The sequence below is a fragment of the Narcine bancroftii genome, chromosome 1 (genome assembly GCF_036971445.1).
Source record: "Narcine bancroftii isolate sNarBan1 chromosome 1, sNarBan1.hap1, whole genome shotgun sequence".
In the NCBI taxonomy this organism is placed as follows: domain Eukaryota; kingdom Metazoa; phylum Chordata; class Chondrichthyes; order Torpediniformes; family Narcinidae; genus Narcine; species Narcine bancroftii.
The window spans coordinates 327,609,854-327,630,986 of NC_091469.1; the positions used below are offsets into that span (position 1 = coordinate 327,609,854).

Below are 21,133 nucleotides of genomic sequence, written 5' to 3' on the forward strand. Positions count from 1 at the left end.
TGTCGATCTTTACTCAAAATTAAATCAGAAAAATAAGCAGTTGAAATTCAAGAACTTTATTTACACTCATATGTTTAAACATTAGAAATTCAAGGGAAGCTTTTCCACAAAGCTTGAAAGTTTAACATGTTCATTGTACTACCACAATTCAGAATTGTGCTGGTATTTTGCAAGATTAACGTGTGATGCACACTTTATAAATGCTATGTACAAATCTTGAAACAAGCATTCATCTCAAAGGTTAATCAGTACCTTTTCTTGAAAATGAAAAGCCAAGTTACGAATACCAGTGACCTGAACTTGAGAGGTGCAAAGTGGCAGAATCCACCACAAGTTTGGAAGAATCAAAATGTATTGGAGGTGGATAAACGTGCAAAGAGTCATAACAATGACTACTGAAGACAGCAGTCTTTAAATAGAACATTTATGATACGTATTAACAAGAGTATGCTGAAAATTTTACTTAGGCTTCTAATTCTTTTATACAGTCCTACATTGATCTTTCTGTACACATTTACACAGCTTTAAAGACATGAAATTAGGACTACAATTTCAAGGGCAACAATCTAACTTAAAATAAACCAGAAGGCACCCAAGGTTTTGGGCAGTTCTCCAAAATAAAACATAACAAATCTAAAGGCACCGGAATCCAAAATACTTTTGGATGCAACTGTAAAGTTTCAAATTTATACAAGTCAATAAATCAAAATTGTGGGGAGGGTGAAAAAACAAGCCAGCGCCAGTTCAAAGTGCTTACCAACAGTGAATACATCAAGATAACAGTGAAATTTATGTTCAAAATGTGTACAATGAATATCCATGTTCACTCGGAACAATATAATTCAGAACTTACTTGAATTCATTAGATTCCAAAGACGAGACAAACAGATATGCAGCTATTGTATTGGGATCAAAAGCAACAAAAGGCTTTGCCGAAAGAAAGGATTTGTGCAAAATTATAAGAAAAACTTTGCAGCTTTAGTACAAAAGCACTGAGTCTCAAGTCTCACAAGTGAGCAGTGGGGCATGCGAAAAGTTGGTGAAATGGAGCAGTGAGGTGGGGGGGGGGGGGGGAGTATGGTGTGGAGATAGCAAAACATTAACTTCTTTCAGAATAAAATCAAATTTGTTTCCCTTACAAGCAACGTCACCATCCTTAAACTAGTCAAAAGCAGCAACATGCCTGTGTGCTAGCACCAAATACCATGATTTTTGGCATTAATAGACTACTGGTATGTCAATTCCACAGCAGAGCTATTGAAGATGGTGGAATGTTGGTGTTTTATGAAGCGCAGGATACAAATCAAATATTGATGTCAATCAATTTGTTTACCTCGTTCTTAACAGTCTGCACAGAAATTGAAATAGATTCATTCTGCATCAAGTGAAGGTTTCAATACACCAGAGCCAACACTGATGCAGTTACTACAGCTGCTGCCTGAGCACCAATGAGCCAGGAGCAATCCCGAGCACCAATTCTGTCTGTGTGGAAAAGGCACTCTCCTGGTGACCTCTCACATCCCAAAATGCAAAGCACAATTTAAGATGACCACAAGGCCTCAAAACAATGTCAAGTTAAAAATAGTCACAAGTAGGTGAATGAGTACATTGAGTATTTTGGAAATCCCACTGAAATGTTGCCTCTTCCAAACTACTTCACATTAATGGCAAAGGAAATGCTCAGTATATGCAAAAAATAATTAAATAAATCAGCAGAGGATCAATAAGATCAGGACGTGAAGTTTAACAAATTTTTGTTTCGCTATCTTGACTATTTTTTTGACACAAATCAAAACTTCCTACATTCAAGTGTGATCAGGAAAGGGAACCTGGTCAATATTCCTCCCCATTAATCTAAGGACATGGTACTATTATAGTATCTTCAGATTGCATGTGCCCGAGTAAACAAAAAATACAAACAGCATCTTATATCGTACTCAATCATCCTTGCTCAATCAGCATGCAGATTACATGATTTGAAGCGTAATTTTGATACATGTCATGGTCCAGGCATCACTGTGAAATTCCAGTCCTCAAAACATTGATTTGCACACATGTAGCTTTACCATTAACATTAATCAAATTTTGTCTCATCCAATTTGCTGCAACAATGCAAGTCTCAAGTGTACCGGATACAAAAATGTGGTTCAACAACATCAAACCTTAAGTTGATTTGTTGCCTCCCTGATCAACAAAGCCTTGGTGAAAAGCATCACTCTCAACTCCTCCCCTAGCTGACACTAATTAACTCATGATAGGTTAAAGATCAAACCAGATTTAGAACTAGTCAGTGACTCAGATGACATCACGCCTTTTCTCCCACCCACCCTCAGTGTCTGCATCAGCAAAAGTTGCATTTGTTGCCAAAATGAGAGATTATTCCTCCAAGCAATGAAGCTTTGACTAATTGGAGAATCATTGCAGAATAGCTGGACTACCAACAGAAATCACATTAAGTACACGTGTTTTTTTATAAAAAGTACACTGGTCAACATAAATCACTTTTCCAGTCCAAATGAAGACCAAATATCCAACATAAAAAAATACTTACACATTGTGATGAGGCAGTACAACTTTATTAATTATACAGTAAAACCCCAAGTATCTGGTACCTATGGGGATTGGTAGATGCATGATAATTGAGCTTTACGGTTGCTTGAGTATGTGTTGTGTGGATTGAAGAACTCATGGAGAGGCATACCAATTTATATTTTACACAACTTTGTTGCTGGTTGTTTGAATTCCGGGTAATGGGTTTTACTGTACAAAGCCTCTATTTTTAGTGTAGGTAAAATCCAATCTGTTACTTCTACAAGAATCCTATACGTATGGACTGTGGAGGATTCTCAGAGTTCAGAAGCATGTTTAGACAGATGTCCCTTATTTGGCCAGTTGCAAAGACATTAATAGAGTAGCATGAAAACAAAGAGAATTCTCCATGTCAAAACCAGCAGGGACGGACCATCTCTCAGTACAAGCCATTGCATAAAATTGACAATGGCTCAGTCGAGTGGTAGGTGGGGGAGAAAGGTGGGCAGAAATAGAGGGTTGGTGCACGAGAAGTACAGGTAACAAATAAATGAGTGGAAAATCCAGCCAGTTATAGGTTAATGCTACAATGACTGTGAATTTGGAATGTTCACACAGTATTTTTGAAGCTGATGGAAGGTCTTCAACCTGAAACATTGTTCCCCTCTGCCCACAGATTCTCGCTAACCCATTGAGTTCTTCCAGCAGTTTGTTCTTTCCCAGATTTCCAAGATCTGCAGATTTTTGATTTTAGTAATATAGGTAATCATAACTGCAGTGGTTTAAAAATTTTTGATTCATTCTCATCTCCATTTCTTTTCCCTTGTTATGACAAAATATTAAAAGATTAACTAATCTGCACATACTAACTAGGATATTCAAGCACATCCACAGATTAAAGCACTTACCAGCATAGCCACAGTCTTTCCTTGCAGATAATTTTCCTGCACATGTACACATCATATTCTTATTCTACTGAAAGAATTTCTACAGTTTATTAACTCAACTTGGAAGATACTGTCCAAAATGATAATCAGGACTTCAAATGATGGAAATTCGAGTGTCCAAGGTAAAAAAAAAACACTGCACACAAATGATCAATAATGAAGTTTGATTTCATGCTAATACATAATTTGTATTAAACACCAATGTAAATCATTTCAGTAGCCAATAGTGTATTGTAATGTCTGGTTGTGGTCTCACCAGCAAAGTATTTTATTACCATTTCCATAACTGACGCAGATTTCCATTCAATTGCCAGTATCCAACCATTGATTTTTCAGATCCATACCAACATTAATTCTTTCATTTTGAAGGGCACTTAATTACTTACATAAAAACTTTCCATTGAGAAAAACCTATCAACATCACAATCAAATAGGTCACTGATTCCTGCTTTATCACCAATGCTCAACAGATAATCTTCCTGAGGCAATGAAGGAGACAAATTTACAAACAATCCTTCCTCTTCCATGGGAATTGAAATCGGATCTTCAGTTTGTTGTAATATATTATTCAATGAGCTCAAAGGTGAAAGATGAGAACATTGTGAACCTGAATCACCATGCTGTATTCCATTAGAAATGTCAAAATCTGTAAAAAAAAAAGCAAATATCTTTCAAAAAATATGAATTATTTTAACAAACGAGTTTGAGAGATGGCCAGCTCCTATTCAAAGTAATAATGTTTGAAAGGCAAGCTACTACTTCGTCACTGACTGAGTCACAACTGAACAAAGGGTATATTAACCATGATCATAAATTCACCAAGGGAATGCTTAAAAAACTGGGATAGGTCTCAGCATAAATGGCCTCAACAACTTCTACAACAAAGGATGGGGGAAAGCATGGAGACAGACTGCATCATGGCTTGGTATGGGTGTACCAATACCTGCTGTAAGCCCTGCAAAACCCAGTGGACTCAACTCACCAGAGGGAATCAACATGGAACTCTGCTGTCAGACAGCAACTGCACATATCAAGGATCCACACCACTCAGAACATGCAGTCTCTGTTCTTGTTACTGCCATATGGAAAGAGGTGTAGGTGCTACAAGACTTGTATCACCAGGTTCAGGAACAGTTGCTACCCCTCCACCATCAAACTCCTCAACGACAAACTCAGACTCAAGGGCTCTTTGCACATCATGTATTATTGAAACTTTATATTCTGTATTGCAGTTTGTTTACATTTCTCTATTTTATATGCATCTTTCCTTAAGTACATTTTTTTTTGCACTACTGACAAGTTGCCTAGCCCACAAGGAAAAAGAATCTCAGGGTCATATGTCATGTATTTGAACCAAAGGTCATGCAAAGATCAAGGAACTTTGAACCAAGGGATCCACATGTCGGAATGAATGTAATGGAGGTTAAAATTGTAGCCGTCTTTAAGCAATATTTCTATACCATCAGCTGTGCCTCCAAGATGATAATCTCTGGATTACTCCTGGTGTCACGAGCAACAGAAGGTCAAACAGGAAGATAGTGCAGACAAATGAATGGCTGAGGAGATGGTGCAGGGGGCAAGGTTTCAATTTTTGAATCATTGGAACCTTTTCTGTGGAAGGGATGACCTGTACAAGTGTCACGAGTTGCATTTGAACTTGAAGGAAACCGATATCATGGCAGGGAGGTTGGCTAATGCTGTGTGAGGGGGTGGGAGTGAGTTTGTGTGGAAGGACAGGCAGATAATAAAAAATTACAGCCAATGGGATGAGTTGCAATGCAACAGGGACACAGTCAAGCTGAAGGTTTTATATTTCAATGCATGCAACAAAACAAGTAAAGGGGATAACCTTGTAGTACAACTTCTGATTGGCAGGCAATGATACTGTGGCATCAGATTCATGGATAAAGGATGGATGTCATTGGGAGCTGAATGTCCAAAGACACAGTATCGAAAGGATAAGCAGGGAAAAATGGTGCCAGTGACCCGCTGCAACTTTTTGTGGACTGCTGAATCCGTTAAATACTCATTTAAAATACTCACCTTCCAGGCTACTCCGTTACAATCAACTGCATGCAGGTTTTTCATCACTGATAAGATGTTGAACACAGTTTAACAATCTATAATCTCCCAGGCAACAGCTGAGTCAGGAACAGGCTGGCCAGAAGGTGGAGACCTTAAAGGGCCAGGCCACCACCAATATAGAGGTCAGAAATGTGGACTGAAGGCCGGGATCCAAACAAGACTGAAGTGCAGAAGTCTGAGACCACCCCTTCCATCCATATGACTGGTCAATGTCTAGTCACTGGAGAATAAAATTGACAGGAGTTCCAGGCTGGTGGAGCATGGGGTAGCATGCTTGTTTAGCTACTCCTGACCAATTTAGCTCCCACATTCTACATTTTAATCTATATTTTTCTTAACTTTGGGTTTTTCTTTTAGTTTATTTCCTTTTCTTCCCCCAATACCAGTTCCATTTAGTCACCATGACTTCTCATGTTGCTAAGCCAGAAGGGAAAAGGAAGCTTCTATTTCTGAAGACTTTTACACTCTGATGGGATACATTAAGGACTTTAGTAAAGATGTCCAAGACTTTAAAAAAAAGATATAAAATAAATGAAAGCCTCTCTTTATCAAGTCACTGGAAACATGAAAGAATTACAAGCCATCATAGAGGATCATAACTCCAAAATTAAGGACTTGGAAAAAGCTGCTGAAGCCCACGATTCCTGAATGGATGATATGCAACGAAATAACTTGGAGTAAAGAAATCCAATGATACATAACTAAAGAAAGTCACAGATTTGGAAGCGAGGAGCAAAGGAATAACTTAAGAATTATTGGTTTAAAGGAGAGAACCAAATCAGACCAGCTTTTGCAATTCTTCGCTGAGTTTCTCCGCAAGGTTTTTGGGTCAGATATGTTGCCAACTCTCCCCGAAGTTGACAGAGCACACGTTCGTTCATTCTGAAACTTGTTTCTAGTATGAACCTCAATCCATCGTCCTCTGTTTACATAATTTCCACATGAAAGACCAGCTTCTACAAGAGGCTCTTCTCAGAGGGACTCAACAGCATCATGATCAAACTATCAGGATCGTCAATGACTACCCACCCGAAATTATAAATCAGAAATAAACATGCTAAGATGTTATGTCCAAGGTTTACACCGCAGGCATTAAACCATTGTTGTGTTTTCCCACTAACCTGAGAATTACTTTACCTGAGAATTACCACATAACAGGAAATGAGTGAATTCACCCAAGGCTGCGATAAGATTTTTGAAAGATACCTCTTTAGATCCCACTGTTTGGTAATACTATACCTTTCTATTTTTTTGATTATGAATATGGAGATCTTTCTTACTGTTTTAAGATGCAGTGAGATGATAAATAAACAAGGTTTTATAGTATTTGTAACCATATTTTATTAAATCACTGTCTCAAACATTTAATTCTGCTATAAAAGACAAACTATTTTTCCCTCGTCTTTAAAGTCTAACTTTCGAATAGAGTTACCAAATTGTGGGAATCTTAATCTTAATTTGGTTTTTTTACCTTTTGTTCGACAATATAATCTTGCAGCTGAGGGACTTCTTGATATCTTTTAGTTACAGTTCTGGGATTTCTGACAACAGCAAATTTTGGGGTTTTATCATTTTGTTCACCAGCTTCCACCTGGAGCAGTCAGATTTTTCTGGTGGGGGGAGATTTTTTAGTTATGGTTCACTGATCTTTAATTTATTAGATAGCTACAGGTATTGTAGTTTTATCTTGGAATATTTTGGGGGTAAACCATCCAGTGAAACATCGCAAGGTTTTATCACATATTAGAAAGTTTCACCTCGAATTGGTCTTCTTCTGAGAAACTCATCACCGTATACCGCATTTCTCGAAATTTTGGAATGGACAGCAATTTAATTCTGCATTCTTGGTCAAGTCCAGGGGAGTCTCAATTCTGGTTGGTCAATTAGTGCCATTTCTTAAGCATGACGTTATCGTTGACACTCATGGCCGTTCTTTAATCTTGCCTGGTGAATTTTATAACAAATTTTATGTTTTTGTAAATGCCTATGGACCAAATATTGATGACCCTCAATTTTTCAAAAAGCTTTTTTCTCTTCTACTGGACTTAAATGTGTATTCTTTGATAGTAACCAGCAACTTGAATTGTTGGCTGGACCCTGTTCTTGATGTTCTTCCAGAATTGATAACCTAAACAAGTCTGCTAGACCCAAATTTCTCTGTTACAATCTGGTGTTACAGATGTATGGAGATTACTCTATCCTACTGACAAAAAAAATAATTTGTATCTAATATCTATAATACTATTCACATATGGATTACATTTTTAATTTTTTTTTAATTTTTCATACTGTGAACCATGTCACCAAAATATATACAAATGTTTCTCATTAAATATACACAGTGGCATTTTCCCTGTTGCCCCCCCTTACCTTCCCTCCCCCATTTCCACCCCCCTCCAAAACCAATAAATATTCAACATTTACCATACAATAAAAACATTAAACAATGTCATCACACAATGAAAAATAAACAAGAAAAATGTGTGATCTACTTTAACACAATGGATCAAGTAGTTTTGTCTTCTTATCATTTTAGGGGGGGGGGGTGGAGGTGCGAGGCAATCCCTCTCTGTTATGTTCATGTATGGTTCCCAAATTTGTTCAAATAATGTAACTTTATTTTTTTAATTATATGTTATTTTTTTCCCATGAAATACATTTATTAATTTCCATGTACCTTTGCGGTACTCTCAGGCTCTCTTCCATTTTCCAAGTTGACATTATACATTTTTTTGCTACAGCTAAGGCTATCACAATAAATCTTTTTTGAGCTTTATCCAGTTTAAGGCCTAATTCTTTACCTCTTGTATTACTTAGAAGAAAGATCTCTGGATTTTTTGGTATATTATTTTTTGTGATTTCATTTAATACCCGATTTAGATCTTCCCAAAACGTTTTCACTTTCTCACAAGCCCAAATTGGATGTACAGTTGTTCCCATTTCCTTCTTACAACGAAAACATCTATCTAATAATGTTGGATCCCATTTTAAAAAAACTTTTGGGGCGTGATATGTAACGTGTGTAACTAATTATATTGCATCATGCGTAACCCTGTGTTTATTATATTCTTCATAGTTCCAGAACATAACTTTTCCCATATTTCATTTTTTAATCTTTATGTTTAGATCCTTTTCCCACTTCTGCTTAGGTTTATAGTTTATTTCATTTTCTTTATCTTGCAGCTTAATGTACATGTTCGTTATAAATCTTTTAATTATCATTGTGTCTGTAATCACATATTCAAAGCTGCTTCCTTTTGGTAATCTCAGTCTGTTTCCCAATTTATCCTTTAAATTAGCTTTCAGATGATGATAAGCAAACATTGTACCATGAGTTATTCCATATTTGTACTTCAATTGTTCAAATGTTAATAAATTATTTCCAAAAAAACAATTTTCTTTTCTTTTAATTCATTTTCTCTCCAATTCTCTAAAGGAAAGGTTATCTATTGTGAAAGGGATTAGTTGATTTTGCGTCAAAAGTAATTTTGGTATTTGGTAATTCATGTTTTTCCTTTTTAAGTGAATCTTCTTCCATATATTGAGTAAATGATGCAGTACTGGTGAGCTTTTATATTGTACCAGCTTTTGATCCCACTTATAAAGTATATGCTCTCCGGTACCTTCTCCCCTCTTTTATCGAGTTCTTGGTCCAGTCTGGTTTTTCCCTTGTCTGGTAAAAATCTGATAAATACCTTAATTGTGCTGCTCTATAATAATTTTTCAAGTTTGGTAACTGCAAACCACCTTGGTTGTACCTCTTAATTTATCTAACACTAACCTTGGTTTCCCCCCCCCCCCTTTCCACAAGAATTTCCTTATTATTAATTAAATTATCAGCCATTACTGAAGAAATTACAGGATGACTTAGAACATTGGAAAGAATTACCACTAACACTGATAGGAAAGGTAAATTGCATTAAAATTAATATCTTCCCAAGGATACAATACCTATTTCAATCATTACCAATTCCCAATAGAAAGGAAAAAAACAAATTACCAACTATCAAAATTATTATTGACACAAAGGGAAAATCCCTTTCACAATAGATAACCTTTCCTTTAGAGAATGGGAGGGAAAAGGAATTAAAAGAAAAGAAAATTGTTTTTTGGGGAATAATTTATTAACATTTGAACAGTTGAAGTACAAATATGGAATAATTCATGGTACAATGTTTGCATACCATCAACTGAAAGCATATTTAAAGGATAAATTGGGAAGCAGACTGAGGTTACCAGAAGGAAGCAGCTTTGAATATGTGATTACAGACACAATGATAATTAAAAGATTTATAACAAACATGTACATCAGTCTGCAAGAGAAAGAGAACGATGAAATAAGCTGTAAACCCAAACAAAAGTGGGAACAAGATCTAAACATAAAGATAAAAAATGAAAGATAGGAAAAGCTATGCTCCGGAACTATGAGAAACACGAGCTTACGCATGATACAATATAATTGGTTACATAGGCTATATATCACGCCCCAAAAGATAAATAAATGGGACCCAACAGTATCAGATAGATGTTTTTGCTGTAAGAAGGAAACAGGAACAACAGTACATGCAATTTGGGGATGTGGAAAAGTTTTGGGACGATCTAAATCAGGTATTAAATAAAATCACAAAAAGCAACATAAAAAAATCCAGAGATCTTTCTTCTAAGTAATATAAGAAGTAAAGAATTAGGCCTCAAATTGGATGAAGCACCAAAAAGATTTATTATGATAGCCTTAGCAGTAGCAAAAAAATGTATAATGTCAACCTGGAAATCAGAAGAGAGCCTGAGAGTACAGCAATGGTACATAGAAATGAATAAATGTATTCTATTGGAAAAAATAACATACAATTTAAGAAATAACATCACAGTATTCGAACAAATTTGGGAACCATACATGGAACACAACAGAGAGGTCCTACCGCAGACCTCCACCCCCTAAAATGATAGAATGAGAAGACAAAATGAACTGACACAGTGTGTAAAAGTTGATGACAAAATTTCCTTGTTTATTTTCATTGTGTGATGACATTGTTTAATGTATTGTATATGATGAACGTTTAGTGGGTAGCCTCACAGTTTGGCGGGCAGCAACCTCCTTTGAAGAAGACCGCAGAGCCCACCTCACTGTCAAAAGACAAAGGAGAAAAAAACCCAACATCCAACCCCAACCAACCAATTTTCCCTTGCAACCGCTGCAACCGTGCCTGACTGTCCCGCATCGGACTTGTCAGTCACCAACAAGCCTGCAGCAGACGTCAACATACCCCTTCCTAAATCTTCGTCCGCAAAGCCAAGCCAAAGAAAAAGAAAAAGATCGGGAGGGGGGTGGGAAGGGAGGAAAAGGGGAGAAAATGACTGTGTATATTCAAGAGGGAAATGTTTATGTGTATTTTGGTTAATATAGTTCATAGTGTGAAAAATTCTGGAAACATTTTGGATATCATAGATTCGTATTAGTTAGTCCTATCTTAAAAGTAATTCTTTATTTTCCTCCCCTGGTTCAAGATGTTGATTTTTAATCAATGGTCTAACTTAGGTATCCAATCTTTATCAAACCTTTTTAAATCGATCATAATCTTGCCTTTTTCCAATAACTTAAATTTAATATATCCAGACACAATTTTTTTCATTATTTACAGGTGAGGAATTTTTTTTAACTCCTCATCTTTGAGACTTCCTCAGTACTTGCAGTTTAATGTTATAGGGAAAATATATAATTTTTTAACGAGACCACAAACAGCTATTGTCTGCCCTGCATGAACTACTTTTGCTATCCAAGAATTCCCTGGATGGAATTTAAAAAAATACTATGGGAACAAGATTTCCAACAAATATCTATGAGACTACATGGGATTTTATTTTGAGACTTATTCATTCATCTTCTCTTTGTGCTAGACACTCACTATTGCAATTTAAAGTAGTAGATCTATCCGAACTCATCTTCTAAATGTGATAAATGTAAAACTGAAGATGGTTCATTGTATCATAGGTTCTGGTTATGTCCTTCTCTACTCAATTTTTGGGAAGGGTATTTCAAACACTTTCGTACTTAATATTAAATATGGCTTCATCTCTTTTTATTGCCTTGTTTGGAATGTGGGCCCAATGATCTGATACTGAATTCTTCACAATCCCATGTTCCTGCAGTAGCTTTTGCTTTTCTGACTGCCAGAAGGGTCATACTAATGAGGTGGAAAGATGTTGCCCCTCCCACTCACACTGAATGGCCGTCTGATATGATGACTTGTTTGTCTTTTGAAAAATATTAGATGTTTCACTATTGTAATGAATGTAAACTTCATTTCTTTAAGGGGTTCTTTCCTTAATTATTTCCCAAATTTGTAAGCTTAACTAATTTTTGATTCTTGACATATTTTGTTTATATTTTTTCCATTATCAGATAGTGGATTATGTATTTTGCCAAAAGACTGTAGGTTGGAGGACAAATTTGAAGATTAGCCAGTTTCTTTTTGCATGTTTTTTTTTTTAAAGATGTAACATAGGTTTTGTCATTACTGAAATTATTCATATAATTTTGATTATTGTTCTATTCATGTTTAATTATCTATGTAACATTTGCTAAATTAATAAAAATATTGAAAAGACAATAAAATTGACAACCTGAGGGCAAGGCTGCTTTTTTGGAGACAGGCAAAACAAATCTTGGTTGTTTGCTGCACCAAGACCTGGCTAACAGAGAACGCACAAGACACCACAATCTGACCATACGGTTTCACCATCCATAAACTGGATCGAACTCGGATTCTGGAAAAGGGGCAGTGTGTGCTTTTTTATTAATACTGGCTTGTACGTGGACACTGGAGTTGCGTCAACCTCCTGCTCTACTGTCTAAATCTTGATTAAATTCAGATCCTTCAATCTACCTCAAAGTTCTCATCAGCAGGCCCTTTTATACTGTGAAGCACATCGGCTCCTGTGTAAAAGGCATACCATACCCATCTTCCCGGGACGCCAACTCTACAGTGCTGCAGGTCCTGACTCCTTTTGCACTGGGATGCCGGGTCCCTCTGTAAAAGGTCGTACTGAACCTGTTTTTCTTGGTTCAGCATGTATGCTCTGATCCAATCAGACTTTAAGCACGGGTTGTTGTATAAAAGGGGTCAGTGATTCTCACCGGAGTTTATATCTCTCGCAATGCTGATTACAAACAGGCACTTGCAGAGCTGCATAACTTAGTCAGTAAACAAGAGACAGCCCAGTCTGATGCACTACAAATCTTAGTCAGTGACTTGAACCAGGCTTGTGTCAACAAAACCCTGCCCAACTACCATCAGCACGTAACCTGCTGTTACAGACATTTTGGCAAAAAATGACTTTTGTAGCCCTTCAGACATTTTGGTGCCCAGTTTGGCAATGGCCCAGCCCCCTGCCTCACACACCATCTGCTACTGCCTGAACCCCCAGCATTTCAGAAACTCCCTCCCAACCCCCCAGAAAACCACTCGACCAGCAAACATTTTAAGATTTGTTTTTATACAAATAATCACTTAGATTCATGTGATTTATCACGTGATCATCACTATTTAAGTGCTAATAGAGTGATAAATAATCACTTATTACACAAATAGTCACTTATTATGTCATCTACACAGTGTAAGATGAATAAATATTTAACTGGAACAAAATCTTGAAAATAGGGTCCTCTCATTAAGAGAAAGAACCATTAGTATATTTCTTGCCCATAATTTTGACTTAATTATTTTTAAATCAATTTATAATAGTTTAATTAAAAATTTTACATCATTTGGATTATTTTTTATTTTAATTCAATTGCATATTCCATTATATGTAATTAAACTAACAATATCTTAAAATAAATAATAAATATATTATTATAACTACCAAAAGCCATCAATTTTGATTGTTCCCCAACTGCTTTTAAATAATTTAAATATATCGCTACAAGCTACAAAAACCCCTGTTTGCCAGGGGAGCAGTTTCTGGGGAAAGGAAGTTTCTGCAACACTGGGGATTCAGGCAGGGTGGTGGGACAGAGTCAGCAAGAAGTCAGTGAGTGGGCCAGGCCAAAAGGTCTTCGCCAAAATTCTGGGCACCAAATTGTGAGCTCCAAAATGTCCAACGCTAAAAGGTCCTAAATCAGTAGTTCTCAACCATTTTCTTTTCAACTCGCATACTACTTTAAGTAATCCCATACAACTTTAAGTAATCCCTATGCCATCGAGGCTCTGTGATTAGTAAGGGATTGCTTAAAGTGGAATGTGGGTGGAAAGAAAAAGTTTGAAAACCACTAATTTAATTGTACCAAATTGACTTACGTGCACCGTTTCATAACTCCAAAGGAAATGGGCCAATGACAATTTTTCCTCAAGCAAAATATTTCAGTAAAAATTGGGTCGAGAACAGTCATTCTCAATCTTCTCTTCCCACCCACATAACACCTTAAGCAACCCCTTACTAATCACAGAGCACAGATGGCAGAGAGATTACTTAAAATGGAATGTGAGTGGAAAGAAAAAGGTTGAGAACCACTGTCCTTGACCCTTTAAGGACTCAGCTGAGGATAAGGTGTCACAGACTATCAAAACAGCTCTGATGAATGTGTCCTCACCAAATCATTCAGAGTTTTCCCCAACCAGAAGACCTGGATGAACAATGAAATCCAGAACCTGCTACAAAACCCAGGTCACAGGCATTCAAGTCCAGATATCCATATCAATTTAGAAGAAGCAGGTATAACCTGCGAAAAGGCATCTCCCAGACAAAGTGGAGATTCCAGATGAAAATTGAAATGCGGGACACCCGACTGCTGTGGCAAGGCCTAAATGTGATAACCTGCTACAAAACCAAAGCTTCACTCCCAGAGGAACTCAATGCCTTCTAAGCCTGATTTAACAACAGTAACAGCAGAGAACCATCCCTCTGCACCCCCACGTCCCCTGATGCCAGCAACTTGTCCTTATTGGATGATGACGTGCATGCTGCCTTCAGGAGAGTGAATCAGAGGAAAGCATCTAGCCTGTCCCGGAGTACCAAGCTGAGTATTAAAAATTTGTGCGAACCAACGGATTTACAGACATTTTCAATATCTCACTCCAGCAGGACATGGCTCCCACCTGCTTCAAAGAGGCGTCGATCATGCCGGTGCCGAAGAGGAAGATAATAGTCTGCCTTAATGACTATCGACCAGTAGCACTTACATCAACACTGATGAGGTGTTTTGAAAAGCTGGTAATGAAGCATATCAGCTCCCGTCTGAGCAGTGAATTGGAAACATTCAAGTTAATCTATTGTAACAACAGGTCTACTGCGGATGCCATCTCAGTAGCTCTACACAAAGCTCTGGAACACCTGGACTCTAAAGATGCATTCATCAGGATGTTCTTTATCGACTATAGTTCAGCATTTAGCACCATCATCCCCTCAAAACTCATCAGAAAACTCCAAGACCAGGGACTCAAGACCTCACTGTGTAATTGGATCCTTGATTTCCTCACCTACAGACCACAATCAGTGAGGATTGGTGTGAACTTCTCCTCCACAATCTCCATCAGTACCGGAAAACCACACAACTGCATTCTTAGCCCCTCACTGTACACCTTGGACTGTGAGACTCGGTACGACAACAACATCAACAAATTTTCCAATGATACTAGAGTAGTGGATTGTATAAAGGAAGGGGAAGATTGAAAACTTGGCTGAATGGTACACCAACAACAATTCAATTTCTCCAAACTTAAGGTGCTGAATGTTGACTTCAGGAAGGGAAAGCGAGAGCTATACAATTCCATCATCATTAGGGGAATCAAAGGTGGAGAGGGTGGGCAAATTTAAGTTCTTGGGAGTCACTATCCCAGAGGACTTTCCTGGACCAAACACACTAACTGCATCATGAAGAAAGTGTGTCAGCACCTCGACTTCCTCAGGAGTTTGCAGAGGTTCGGTGTGATGCCTGAAACCCTGGGAACTTTCTACAGATTTGTGGTGGAAAGTGTGCTGACCAGCTGCATCACGGTCTGGTATCGAAACACCAATACCCTCAAGCATAAAATTTTGCTAAAAGTAGTGAACACAGCCCAGGACATAACAGCAAAACTCTCCCAAGTATTGAGAAAATCTCCAGGAAATGCTGCCATCAGAGAACAGCTGCAATCATCAAGGATCCACAACTCCCAGTACATTGTTCTCGTTGCTGCCATCATGAGGGATATAGGTGCGACAAGACTCACATCACCATGTTCAAGGACAACTGCTACCCTTCCGCCATCTGACTCCTCAACAATGAACTCAATCAGGGACACATTTAAAGACTTACTTGTGCACCTTATTAATATTTTCATTCTCTCTGTATTGCAGTTTGTTTACATTTGTTATTTGTTTACAGTTCTTTGTTTACATGTATATGCTGTGTACAGGTATTTTGCACTACCAATAAGCAGTAATTCTGCCTCGCCTGCAGGAAAAAGAATCTCAAGGTTGTATGTGATGACATCTATGCATTCTGACAATAAAACTGTAAGCAGAGGGCTTAGCGTGGCTCTGTTGGTAAGAAATAACATTAAATCATTAGAAAAAGGTGACATAGGATCAGAAGATCTAGAATACTTCTGGGTCGAATTAAGAAATGGCAAGAGTAAAAAGATACTGTTGGCAATCATACACAGGTCTCCAAACAGTAGTCAGGATGTGGACAACAAATTACAACAGCAAATAAAAAAGGCTTGTCAGAAGGGCTAAGTTATCATTGTCATAAGGATTTTAACATCCAAGTTGATTGGAAAAAAACAGGTTAGGACTGGATTTCAAGAGAGAATTTGTTGAATGCCAATGAGATGGTTTCTTTGAGCAGCTTGTCAACAGATCGACTGTATTGGGTTGAATGTTGTGCAATGCACCTGAGGCAATTAGAGAGCTTAGTTAGAGTAAAGAACCATTAGGGGGCAGTGATCACAATATGAGCGAGTTCAATTTGAAATTTAATAAGGAGAAACTAAAGTCAGATATGTTGATATTTCAGTGGCATGAGAGGAACTGGCTTTAGTGGATCAGAAGGGGGAACTAGTAGAAGAATGGCAGAAGAGTGAGAAATGAGGAAGGTGGAAGATATACTATAAAAAGAGGAAATATTAAAATGGTAAAATGTCAAAACTGGCTTTCAAAGGAAGTCAAAGCCAACGCAAAAGAGAGGGTATACAAGAATCCAGAATAGAAGATTGGGAGGCTTTTAAAAACTAAACAAACTCATAAGAGGGAAACGATGAAGTAGGCAACCATGTCCTAACAAAGGTTATACAAAATGTTTCATCAAATATATAACGATTAAAGGAGAGATGAGAGTAGATATAGGACTACAAGAAAATTACACTGGAGAAATAATAATAGGGAGGAGTCACGTGATGGAGTAGTGGCCGGACGGTGAACTCCAGCCCTCTCCAGAAAAGTCGGGAAAAACAAATGAAAACACAAAGGCACAGAAATAAAAGTTAAAGAAAAGTGAGTATAAAGGTGGAAAGAAGATGGTGACAAAAAAAGAAAAATCGAAAGCAACGGTAAGAGAGGAAGAGAAGACAACGGAGGAAGAAGGTGAAGGCCTTACCTGTTCGAAGAGGCCCGCGGTGGAGAGAGAAACCCGCTCCCTCAGGTCGGTAGAAAGTGGACTACAAAAATGGCTCGCTGAGCCGAGTAAAAGTGCGCAACCGCGCATGGAAAAAGACACACCGACGGGAGGGGGGACCAACTGGGGAGTCGATCTCCACAGCTGGCAACGACAGCTGCAGAACACCTGCAGCAAGAAGAGAACACAGAAGACAATGGAAACAAGAAAGAAGAGAAGAAAAGGGCAACAAAGAAACAACAGATGGCCAACCCAGAGGAAGAAGAAGAGGAAGAGGAAGAATACAGTGAAATAGAAGAAGAAGAGAAAGGCAAGATAAAGATTGTACTTTCTCTTATTAAAGGATACATGGAGTCATTTAAAGAATGGCAAACACAGGAATTTAATGATTTAAGAAAAAGAATAAACAACACAGAAGAGAAAATGAATAAAATAGATATGACCTTAACAAAAATGGAAAAGAAAATGGACAAGATGGAAGAGCGGGAAGTAGCAGCAGAAATGGAGGTAGAAGACTTAAAAAAGAAATTGGAGGAATCTAATAAAAAAACGATAGAGACACAAGAACTGTTAGCTCAAAAAATAGATATAATGGAAAATTATAACAGAAGAAATAACATAAAGATAGTGGGCCTTAAGGAAGATGAAGAAGGCAAGAATATGAGGGAGTTTATAAAAGATTGGATCCCTAAGACCCTAGGATGTCCAGAACTACAGCAAGAAATGGAAATAGAAAGGGCAAATAGAGCATTGGCCTCTAAACCACAACCACAACAAAAACCAAGATCTATTGTAGTAAAATTCCTAAGATATACTACAAGAGAAAAGGTACTGGAGAAGACAATGGAAAAAGTAAGAGAGGGCAACAAACCACTGGAGTATAAAGGGCAAAAAATCTTCATTTATCCAGATATAAGTTTTGAACTCCTAAAGAAGAGAAAGGAGTTCAATACAGCAAAGGCGATTTTATGGAAGAAAGGATATAAATTTATACTAAAGCATCCAGCGGTATTGAAAATATTTATTCCAGGACAACAAAATAGACTATTCTCGGACCCAGAAGAAGCACGAAAATTTGCAGAACAATTACAAAAATAGACTGAGGGATGAAGACGGGTAATGAGAGTAAAAATGATCACGATTGATATGTATGTGGGTAAAGAGGTATAAGAGTGAATAGATACAATGTGCATACGTGAATGTATCTGTACTTAGAGGAAAATATAGATAGTATAGACAAGAATGAATAAGGGAAGGTAATGGAATAGAGAGAATAAGGAGGGAATTAAAAGAGTGACCTTTGTGACATATGAAAAGTGAAATCTTTTCTGGGGGGGCTGGGTGGGGGGAAATAGCGGTCACTGCAAAATCAGTTGACGCTTGCGAGTGGATTCGCAAACCCAAATGGAGAGGGGAGATGTGGTTGTCCGACAAGGGATAAAGGACAACTCAGGAGGGGAAGGGGAGATTGGGGATAAAGAAGATATAAACAGGAGAATAAGGAAAATGTTTGATGTTGTAGGAATGTTGTCTTATAAAGAGTTGAAAATAAGAAAGCAAAAATGGAAAAGGAGGAAAGGTAATGATGGAAAAACGGAAGGAGAAGATAAACAAAGTATAAAATGGCTACGCTGAACTATGACTTTAAATATTAATGGAATACATAACCAAATTAAAAGGAAGAAACTACTAAATTTACTGAAAAAGGAAAAAATTGATATAGCATTTGTCCAAGAAACACACTTAACTGAATTGGAGCACAAGAAATTAAAGAGAGTTTGGGTAGGACATGTAACAGCAGCATCGTATAATTCAAAAGCAAGAGGAGTGGCTATATTAATTAGTAAAAATGTGCCATTTAAAATAGAAGAGGAAATAATAGATCCAGCAGGGAGATATGTAATGATAAAATGTCAGATATATTCGGAGTTTTGGAATCTACTTAATGTATATTCACCTAATGAAGAAGATCAAAAGTTTATGCAAGTTATCTTTTTGAAGGTAGCTAATACGCAAGGGAACATACTAATAGGAGGGGATTTCAACCTGAATTTGGATCCAAATATGGATAAAACAGGGAAAAAAATTAACAGAAAGAACAAAGTAACCAAATTTATAATTAAATCAATGCAAGAAATGAAACTTTTGGATATATGGAGGAAACAAAACCCAAAAGAAAAGGAATACTCATACTACTCGGCTAGACATAAAACATACTCAAGAATAGACCTATTTTTGTTATCAGCTAGTATGCAGGATAGAGTAAGAAAAACAGAATATAAAGCGAGAATACTATCGGACCATTCACCCTTAATATTGACAGTAAAGCTAGAGGACATCCCTCCAAGAATGTATAGATGGAGATTAAACCCCATGCTACTTAAAAGACAGGATTTTAGAGAATTTATTGAAAAACAATTAAAAATGTATTTTGAAGTAAATACGGAATCAGTGGAAGATAAGTTTATACTATGGGACGCAATGAAAGCATTCACTAGAGGGCAAATAATAAGTTATGTAACCAAGATGAAGAAGGACTATAATCAGGAAACAGAGCAGTTGGAAAGGGAAATAGTAAACATAGAAAAAAATTAGCAATGAAGGAAGATACAACTAAAAGAAGAGAATTGGCGGACAAAAAATAAAATATGAAACATTACAAACATATAAGGTAGAGAAGAATATAATGAAGACAAAACAGAAATATTATGAATTAGGTGAAAAAACGCACAAAATCCTAGCATGGCAGCTTAAGACAGAACAAGCTAAGAAAATGGTATTGGCATCAAGGAAAAAAGATAAACAAATTACATATAATCCAAAAGAAATTAAGGAAAACTTTAGAGAATTCTATGAACAATTATACCGAACTGAAAACGAAGGGAAAGAAGGGAAAATAGATGAATTTTTGACTAAAATTGAACTACCAAAACTACAAATAGAGGAACAAAATAAATTAACAGAACCATTTGGAACAGAGTGAAATACAAGAGATAATAAAAAAATTACCAAATAATAAGACACCAGGAGAGGATGGATTTCCAATAGAATTCTACAAAACATTTAAAGACTTATTAATACCACCCCTCCTGGATGTAATCAACCAGATTGATGAAACACAAAGCTTACCAGATTCATGTAAAACAGCAATAATTACAGTAATACTAAAACAAGGGAAAGATCCACTCTCACCAGCATCATATAGACCAACATCTTTGCTAAACACAGATTATAAGATAATAGCTAAACTATTAGCAAACAGATTAGCAGAGCAGGTATCGAAAATGGTAAATTTAGACCAAACTGGATTTATCAAAAAAAGACGCACAACAGACAATATTTGTAAATTTATTAACTTAATTCATGCAGTAGAAGGAAATAAAGCACCTGCAGTAGCAGTTGCTTTAGACGCAGAAAAGGCCTTCGACAGAGTAGAATGGAATTATTTGTTCAAAGTATTGCAAAAATTCAGTTTACCGGAGAAGTATATTAATTGGATTAAAGCATTATATAAGGGACCGTTAGCGAAAGTGACAGTAAATGGACATGTATCAAAGCAATTTAACTTAAGCAGGTCAACGCGGCAGGGATGCCCACTATCACCTTTATTGTTTGCACTAGCTATAGAACCACTAGCAGAATTGATAAGAATAGATAATAATATAAAAGATATAAAAATAAAAGACAGGGAATATAAAATCAGTCTATTTGCGGATGATGTTATAGTGTACTTAACAGAACCAGAACTATCAATAAAAGAATTATATAAGAAATTGAAGGAATATGGAGAAGTGTCGGGTTACAAGATAAACGTAAATAAAAGTGAAGCAATGCCTATGAATAATGCGGATTTCTCAAAATTTAAGAAGGAATCTCCATTCAGATGGCAAGTGCAGGCAATAAGATACCTAGGTGTACAAATAAACAAAAATCTAGGCCAATTATATAAACTCAATTATAATCCACTAATGAAAAAATT

At 36.9% G+C, this 21,133-nt stretch overlaps 1 protein-coding gene and 1 long non-coding RNA gene across 2 annotated transcripts in view; one reads left to right on the top strand and one right to left on the bottom strand.

The window, feature by feature from the left end:
• Positions 1 to 21,133, top strand: part of LOC138748175 (uncharacterized) — a 38,465-nt gene that overhangs the window by 11,886 nt on the left and 5,446 nt on the right. The gene's annotated exons all lie outside the window — the stretch shown is intronic.
• LOC138748161 (transcription factor E2F3-like) overlaps positions 53 to 21,133 on the bottom strand; it is an 87,728-nt gene continuing 66,647 nt past the window's right edge. The window contains exon 7 of the mRNA XM_069907927.1: positions 53 to 4,122. Within this exon, the coding sequence (XP_069764028.1) occupies positions 3,851 to 4,122 (272 nt within the window). The 3' untranslated portion in view covers positions 53 to 3,850. The remainder of the gene's footprint in view (positions 4,123 to 21,133) is intronic.